The 9,436-nt window shown below is 34.7% G+C and overlaps 1 protein-coding gene across 2 annotated transcripts in view; it reads left to right on the plus strand.

Annotated features, from left to right (window-relative positions):
* Positions 1–8,129, plus strand: part of LOC145685688 (gem-associated protein 8-like) — a 40,403-nt gene extending 32,274 nt beyond the window's left edge. For both annotated transcript variants that reach the window (XM_081758112.1, XM_081758111.1), the window contains exon 5: positions 7,821–8,129. In XM_081758112.1, coding sequence (XP_081614238.1) covers positions 7,821–8,008 — 188 coding nt within the window. In that variant the 3' untranslated portion in view covers positions 8,009–8,129. The remainder of the gene's footprint in view (positions 1–7,820) is intronic.
* Positions 8,130–9,436: the final 1,307 nt, after the last annotated feature.

Below are 9,436 nucleotides of genomic sequence, written 5' to 3' on the forward strand. Positions count from 1 at the left end.
TCTTCCATTTTCTTCCAACTCCATTTCCAAGCTTATGCCTTTTTCTTTATCTTCCACACTATCTTTGAAGTTCTCTAATTGTCTCCTAGTCCCTTTCCACAAGCCTAGACAGTCATCCACATACCTACAAAATATGATCAAGTTCTTACACCCTTCTTCTTTCACCTTTTTCTCCCATTTGTTCATAATTATTTCTGCCAGTACTGAGCTCAGCCTCGAACCTATACTGATTCCTTTTCTTATTTTTACCACTTTCTCACCGATTATACAATAACTGTTTTCCCATATTAACTTCAGAGCCTTAACTACTTTCTCTTTTGTCCATCCTTTTATACTTTTACTACCCATTTCTTCCTCTATGACACTTATTATTGCTTCTCTACTAAGGCTCGGGAACATAGCCTTAACATCAAGACTAAACATAAGTTTTCTGCCTCCAATAAGATCCACTCTTCTTAACAATTCCTTGGCTTCTTCTGTGTTCTTCACTCTGCACGATTCTTGTCCTTCTCTTATGCTTTCACAAATCTCCTTCAACTCCTTCTCTAAGGAATTGTTAAGAAGAGTGGATCTTATTGGAGGCAGAAAACTTATGTTTAGTCTTGATGTTAAGGCTATGTTCCCGAGCCTTAGTAGAGAAGCAATAATAAGTGTCATAGAGGAAGAAATGGGTAGTAAAAGTATAAAAGGATGGACAAAAGAGAAAGTAGTTAAGGCTCTGAAGTTAATATGGGAAAACAGTTATTGTATAATCGGTGAGAAAGTGGTAAAAATAAGAAAAGGAATCAGTATAGGTTCGAGGCTGAGCTCAGTACTGGCAGAAATAATTATGAACAAATGGGAGAAAAAGGTGAAAGAAGAAGGGTGTAAGAACTTGATCATATTTTGTAGGTATGTGGATGACTGTCTAGGCTTGTGGAAAGGGACTAGGAGACAATTAGAGAACTTCAAAGATAGTGTGGAAGATAAAGAAAAAGGCATAAGCTTGGAAATGGAGTTGGAAGAAAATGGAAGAATAAACTTTTTAGACATGACCATAATAAAACAAGGAGAAGGCCTGGTTACGAGGTGGTACCAGAAAGAGTGCTCAGCGGGAGTGTACTGCCATGAGAGGAGCGACGTGGATAGGAGTACAAAGAGAAATTTCATAACAAATATGATAAGAAGAATAGAAATGTTGGAGGACGAAGAGGAAGGAAGGAAGGAGAGCATACAGAAATTCTACAGACAGTTAGAGAAGAACGGTTACAGCAAGAAAGAGTTAGAGAAGGAAGAAGAACGCAGGAAGAGGAAGAGAGGGAGAAAGAAGAATGAAGAGGATGAGAGTGGAAAATGGCATGGCATAGAAAGTATGGGAGAAGAAACGGAGAAACTGAAGAATTTATTGAAGAAAGGAGGGGTCAGAACTTATAGAAAGAGTGGAGAAACTTTATTAAGATCAATAAAGAAGAAGAATAGAAAAGGAACTAAAAAGATTAATGAAGAGGAAGAAGAGGTCATTTACAGGGTATGGTGTGAGGACTGCGATATGTCATATATAGGAGAGACAGGAAATAGAATGAAAGAAAGGATAAAACAACATGAAGATGATGTTAGGAAGAAAAAAGATACCAATGCCATATAAAAAAACATGTTAAGGAGACGAATCACGCAATTAATTGGGATAAGACGGAAGTATTGGAGATGGAGAAAAGAATGATAATAAGGAAGTGGAAAGAAGCGGATTGGATAAAGAAGGTAGGAAGAGATAAACTGATGAACTGGACAGGGGGCTTACCAATTAATGAATCATGGCAAGGAAGTTTGAATAACATAGAGAAGAAAAATAAATAAATAAATAAATAAAAATAAAGGGCCCTTATAAGAACCAAAAATAAAGAAAGTGATTAATTGGAAAGTGAACACGAAGACTTACAGGATGGGCTGAAGGCCTCGGTAAATAAGAAAAATAAATAAATAAATAAATAAAAATAAAAAAGTACAACAATGACTCTATATATGACTGTTAAAAGAATTTAAAATTTTTTTATAACAATGAATATATATATATGACGGTTAAAGAATTTAAACTCTGTTATAACAACATTTATATATATGTCTGTATTTTCATTAATTTCGATCGTGTCTGAAGAAGGATATGCTAGATATCCGAAACAGTTACAAATTATAATTTAAAATAAAGTAAAGTTTTAAGCTTTGGTCAGTGTCTCTTTTGTTAAAGCGTTCTGATATTGAAAACTTGGTAAAAAGAATAGCGTTAGTTACATCTTTTGCCCCTTTTTACATGGACATTTCTACATCTACACATGCATGGCATATGCGGTCAAATAGTACCAAGGGTCACCAACAGATAGGACAAAGCACCCGAAAAAGCTCATACATGGACATTCCTTGTTATTTCCACTTACCCTTCAAATGTTCTCACATATATTCATCGTTAGCTATTCCTTATTTATATGGAACGTCATCCGACACATTTCATGGAAGTCACGGAATATCCTGCCAGTGGTCAGGAAAAATCAGGGAAATAGATTTCTCCAGATCAGTAGGAACCCTATCATAACACTTTCTTTTAATCTCATTTTATCTTTCATTTGTTATACTATTCTTTTCCTCTTGTTTTCAACAATGCCTTTACTTCTTTAACTATTTACAAACATGTGGTTCACTTCTTTCGGACTGTTTTGGCTCTCTATGGGTATCCAATCACTATAAACCACAAACAAATAAAAATTACTATCAAATATATGGGTTGTCTTATTCTCAGGTGAAAATTAGTCTTATCAAGGTAAATAAATATTTATGTAAATAATAAATTAAATTGAAAAGTGATTCGATGAAATTTCTTAAGGTAAAAAAAAAAAAAAAAAATTCTGGCACTCTTTCATTTCAGAGGATAAATTTTCTAATTACAATTAATTGAGCTGGTTTATTTATACATTGTGAAGTTTGTTATAATCAGGGTTTGAAAAAACCCGGGTATTTTTGAAAAAGCCCAACCCACCTGGGCCCATATGGGTTTTTTCGGGTATTTTCGGGTTTAATTGGGTTTTTTCGAAATATTTCAATGTCTTTTGGGGTAAAAGTGTTAAAATTTGATTTGTATTTCAAGACTGTCTTTGTCGCAAATTGCAACAATATTCTGTTCACTACTGTTTTGAAAAACTGAGTGCCATTTTGAAATTTTACACTGAATCGCCGAGAAAATCTACACGGCAAATTTAGAACGTCTTGCTTCTATCCTCAAAATTTAAACTTAAAAGTCCGAAAATTGCACGCTGTAGCGTGGATATCCTCTAGCTGAAAAATGGCTGCCATTTTGAAATTTTACGTTGGGTGGCCGCCAAAATATATATACAGCTAATTTAGAGTGTCTCGTGCTTCTACTCTGAAAATTTCTATTCAAAAGACCCAAAATTGCGCCTTGTAATGTGGATACCCGCTATTTTGAAAAAAAAAAAAAAAAAAAAAATTGCCGCCATTTTGAAATTTTACTTTGGTATACCGCTTAAATCTATACAGGAAATTTGGTGTGTCTCGTGCTTGTACCCTGAAAATTTAAACTTAAAAGACCGAAAGTTGTACACTGTAATGTGTGTGTGGTACAGGCAGACAAACGAACAAGTGTAGATCAAATCATCCCAGGAGCCTTTAGTAACGTTCGCCAAATATGAATACCAAATATATTAAAGCAAAGATATCATTCATGGCAAATATTTTACAGCGTAAAATAAATGGTTTTGTTTTTGAAGTTCACTTCCGATACTTTGCGCATTCAATTACGGGAATTTCCCTAGTACTAGTAAGACGGTTCTTTCCTGAAAATGAATTTAAAACAATTAACAAAAAGATAATTCACATTTTATAAAGTAAGTGTTTCAAACTGCCTTAAATGAAATTAAATATCTTCCAGCTTATAAGAAATAGTTTTATTGTTGAAGTATTCACTTCTGATGCTTTGTGCATTCAATTGAGGGAATTTCCCGAGCACTTCTTTCACGACGTGTTTTCTCCGAAAATGTAGCTTTCTTTACTGTACATCGACACTTCCACTAGTAGGGAAGTTTGAATTCAGCACTTGAAATAGTAGGGTTACATTGTCTTCGGAACTCCGAGCACTAAGCTTCATAAATCTGACAAGAATTTTTACGCTATTGCTGGTGTTGATTCTACAGAATGCTTATTTGAAGAGTAGCAAGTAATGACGGAACTACACTACAGTTGTTGGAAAACAAAATTTTACGTAAGAATACTTGTGTTACCATCAAATGTATGAAATAATACAAATGTATTTACATAGGCACCTATGGCCTTAAACTTGTCAAATGTATTGGGGATAACATCCCCCGGCATCACCGAGTTGGCGAGCATACTATTCACGGAAAGTATTTTCTAAAATATAAAATTTCGTATTTTACTTCAAGTAGGCTATAAACACAATCCATACATTAATTTGTTCTATAATTATCTCAAGCTAAAGTAAGATTTTTTACCCGTTCAATGCATTCAGAACTTTATATAGGTCTAACGTTGAATGTTTTTGTGTACTTTAACATGAAAGCATCTAATTCGCCTAGTGATGAGCGCAAAAGTCTTGGTCTTGCAGTTTTTGCAAGAGTCTTGCATGCAAGACCAAGACCAAGACCATACCTGCAAGACTAATAAGACTCTTGCACAAGTACTGATACTACTTACTTTTTTAGATAGATGTAAAAAGGAAGGTAAAAAATCATTACATCTTTCACTTGAACTTTTTGGCTTCAGTAAAAATTTTGCTAGAGTGAATGTGTTCGCAGTAGCAATGCTATCCATGTGAGTAGAGCTTCTCCTGTAGTATGTAGGTCCAGTATGTTTTTTTTTTTTCTGAATTGGTTGTTCCCGTTTTCTATAGTTATTACTCGTTATCAAACTACACAGGTGTCATTCTAATCAAAGCTTGTTGCACACAAAGAAATATATCATTGGTACTCAATTACGATGCATTCCTGCGTTTAGATGACCGAGAGCATAATATGAATTGTACAACGTATAAGAACTTCAGTGTCTGATTTACTTTGGTCATCATTTGATTCATTTACGGCAGCCCATGATTGAATTTTGGGAAATCATACGAAGAATAGCTGTGTCCATAAGAAGCGGATAAGCAAAAAGTAAACTAAAACATGTTATGACCGCAGCGGGTCAGTGGTAGAACGTTTGCCTCTCGTGTACGGGGTCCCTTGTTCCATCCCAGATTGCGCCATGTCAGCTTTTTGGTGGACAAACACCGTGCACGTGGGTTTTCTCGAGTTTTCCCGTCTCATCCTACTTTCTTCATTCCATTACTTTATTCATTTCTCATTATCACCGTCTCCCTTAGCCTCGGTGCAAAATCGTGGAACTTTAAACTAAACGGCGTGACAAACATCTTGGCAATTGAAGGCGGCGCGGCGCTCCAAGTTCCCTTTAAATACTGCTAACAAATGAGGCCAGCGGTATTGCCACGTTTATTTTGTACACATCCACGTCTATCCTCTGCCACCTGATCGCGCTGTAGTTCGTCTGCTTAGCCATAGCTACACCTCTTAGCACTCGGCAACGTCGAGCCAAAGCTTGCGTTTTATTCGTTTAGCTGAAATGCCAAGATGTTTGCCACAGGCTTTAGATATATTGTTTCATTTCAAAACATGTTCGTGGTGTTCCTCTTTCAAAACTATAGAGAAATGTAGTATTGAACATCAGTAATTCCGTACAACACAGGTGCCGACTACATGGTTGGCTCCGAGGCTTAAGCATACGTTGGAAATTTTTAATGTGTGCTTATATCGAATTGTGCTTATTATCGAAATAACATTTTCATGACATTGACAAAAACTTAGTGCATATGACCACAAGTTTGATTTCATAGTCGGATGCTTATACGTTGAATAACTGTTTATCAATATAACGTTTAGCCTCCTTAGGTATACGGCACATCGGGGATTGAGCGATATAACATTATACAATAAATAACCCATATTCACAAGTGAGAGTGATTTTGTACATTGGAGTTTGATGCCGTTATTTTGTATTTCTAATATAGGTCAAAAGTATTGATATAAATTGAGTTTACACAAAAGACAGACAGTTGAGTCGTTTTCAGGTCTCACTCAAATTATTCTAAAATATTAAGACGTTTGATTAATAATCATTATTATTTTAATTTTCTCTCTCTCTTTTTTGGCCAATATTTCTAAAACTATCATCATCATAGCTGTTCTGCCATTATTGGCAGGTTACTTGCTGGAACTGAAAAGCTTCGATGTATGGTGGCATTAAACTAGTCTCTTCGTCTTGGCGGTAGCAATTTTCTGTTTTAATGTCTTCCTCCAAATACAGTCTCCTTCACCTCTCCCTCTGTTTCCTTCCACTATACCCTCTAGCACGTCTCTCATAATACAGTTCCTCCTCAGCAAATGTCCCAACCAGTTCCTCTTCCTCCTCTTAATTACAACTAAAATCCTTCTTTTCTCTCCTATTTTTACTATTTCTATAATACCTTCTCATTCGTTTTCGTTTCAACCCAGTTAATTCTCTCCTTTTTTCTTCATGTCCATGTTTCAAAAGTCTCCATTTTTCTCGCTTTTGCGTAATGTCCATGTGTCTGCCCCATAGAGTACATATTAGAATCAATAAAACAATTAGAAATTTGTTCAATACAAAGATTAGCAAATCGTGGTCGAAAAGAAAAAAAACTGACACCTTTAGAGTGTAAAAATAATTTTGCAATTCATGGTATTTCACTAATCTGTTCCGTCTTGATTCTCTTTTATGCGTCTCAGGGGTAGCCTCCCCAGTTTGGGAACCAGTGGAGTGCTTCATCTGTTAAAAAATATAAACAGATTCGAAACGTTGTGATTTGTATTATAAGTAATGAAGCGTGGGCATCCATTGAAAAAAAAATAAATAAATAAATAAAGGTCGTCGTCTATGTTGTGCACTGTCATCATACTTATAAGAAGGTAAACTATATTATATTTAAAAACATACGTTATATTTCCGTTACTATTGGCACATTGTAGAATTTATTATCTCTTATATCCAGAGTATAATTTGCCTTTGAAAAGCATAAGATTTGTTAAAAGCAAGACTTGCAAGACTCTTGCAAGCAAGACCAAGACCAAGACTGGGTGTGCAAGACCAAGACCAAGACCACCCCGGTCTTGGTCTTGCATTTGCTCATCACTAAATTCACCCAAGGAAAGTCCAAGATCTGATAAAAATCACTTTCAATGTGATCACCTTAGTTGTACCAATAATATACTAACAAAAAGGTCAAAAACCCAGGTGGGTTTTAAAGTGGGTTTTTTCAGGTGGGTCCAACCCGAAAAAACCCGGCGGGTTTTTTCGGGCTGGGCCCACTTGGGCAAACCCTGGTTATAATGTGTATTTGCCTTTGATGAATTTTAGATTATCTGAATTGATGTAATTATAAAGAATGAACATTTCCTAATTAATAATGTATGCTAGTTTATGAAGGATGTTGCTAATAAATCTATATAGCAGGAACAAACCAATTCAAAGGTGGGCTACGAAGGGACTGTTTGCTTCATTATTTAATCATTCAATTTCAGTTATTGCCATTTTCTCTTAGGAAGATAAATATTAAATTTCAGTTACTTCAAGGATGATAGAAGGACTGCCTAGCCGTCCAAAGCAACAGGATTGATTGTCGAAATTACACCAATACAAATATCCTTTGCGATTTCCAGAGCACATTATAGGCGAGTGCTATTCTTTACAAAAATGTGCCAGATGGTATCTATGTTAAAAGTTACCTTGTTTCTGTTTATTTTTTGAAGATTTTGAGGACCCCACGCTTCCCCCTCGAGATCAAGTGGGACTGCAGAAGACCCAGGAGATGAAGCTTCTGTATGGAAAGGCTGCTCCTATGATTCTAGGCATGGAGACGGCAATGCAATTGGGCTTCGATAGGAATTGTGATATGAGAAAACCAGTGGTGTGGCCAAACATACCGTTTAAGTTGTGATCCGTGAAGTGCTTACCAAAGAGTAAAAAACATCTTGTAACGAAAGTGTGTGTGTGGTATGAGAGATTAGTTTCATTTTGTATTCAGTCATTCCAAGTAAATTCGCGTCATTTGATTATTATTTTTTAGTATAAATCAAAAGGTAAAATTAGAATATGCACAGCATGGTGACATAGAACAGGAAAGTATTGTGAAATACAATGATTACATCTATTTAGACATTGTTTAGAGTTGAGAAGTTTATAATAATAATGTTGTGACTCGTAATCATAATAATGTTGTGTGGTATTCATGGCGTATGTTTTAGTTGAAACAATACTGTATTCTGTAATATTTTCTAAGTTCTGAGGCGATATATTCAACAAATTTTAATTTCACACTTGCTAATAAGACAAATAATATTTTTCTGACCAGACCATGTACTTATTAAAATTAAAATAAGTCGTAACAGTTTCAATAGCGTAATTTTATCTTCATCAGACGTTAATTGGCAAGATTATGCTTTTTTTTAAATATTCTTTTTGTTGTAACCATCCTTCTCTAGAAGACTGTGAAGTTTTCCTATGTCTTCTTTCTTTTTTTGTTCTTCACTAACTATTTCTTCTATTCTCTTCTCCATATTTCTTATGAAATTCTTTTTCGTCACTTCTTTTATGACAGGTAAATCCCTGCCGCACGAAAAAAAAAAAAATGAATACAAGATGGTATAACAAAGAATGTACGGCTGGGATTTACTGTCATAAAAGAACCGAAAAAGAACTTCATAAGAAATATGGAGAAGAGAATAGAAAAAATAGAGAGTACAGAAGAGAAAAAGAAAGAAGACAGAAAAATTTCTCAGTCTTCTAGAGAAGGACGGTTACAACAAAAGAATATTAAAAAAAAAAAAAAATGGAATCATGCCAATTAACGTCTGATGAAGATAACGTTACGTTACTGAAACTGTTACGACTTATTTTAATTTTAAGGAAGAAGTATATACTCTGGTCAGAAAAATATTGATCAATTAAGTAATATTTCTAATAAGAGGTTAAAATGGCGCGAATTTAATCTTTTTTGTATTGTGTGAGTATATTTTCCACTTTTGTGTGTTGAGCGAATGTAATTTTTATTGTACATATTGCATAAATTTTTTATACTGTTGTAGAAGTGTAAGCGGATTTTGTTGCTTTATACGTTAAATATTTGAGAACTACAACAGTATCATGGAGTTCATAAAAATGTATCTACACATGACATACCGAAATGGAAATATTTTAAAAAGTATCGAAAGGAAAAACATTTATTTTTGAAACAAACCTTCTAAAAGGATCACAATTCTGGAAACATCTCCTTTTTATAATAATAAATCTCGTAACTAACAATAAGCCAATAACAATAGTACGTAGTAATTTTCTATTGTTAGAAGTAGGTGAGATGCCTACTCGC

Source organism: Thermobia domestica, chromosome 5 (assembly GCF_964235325.1).
Source record: "Thermobia domestica chromosome 5, izTheDome1.hap1.1, whole genome shotgun sequence".
In the NCBI taxonomy this organism is placed as follows: Eukaryota; Metazoa; Arthropoda; class Insecta; order Zygentoma; family Lepismatidae; genus Thermobia; species Thermobia domestica.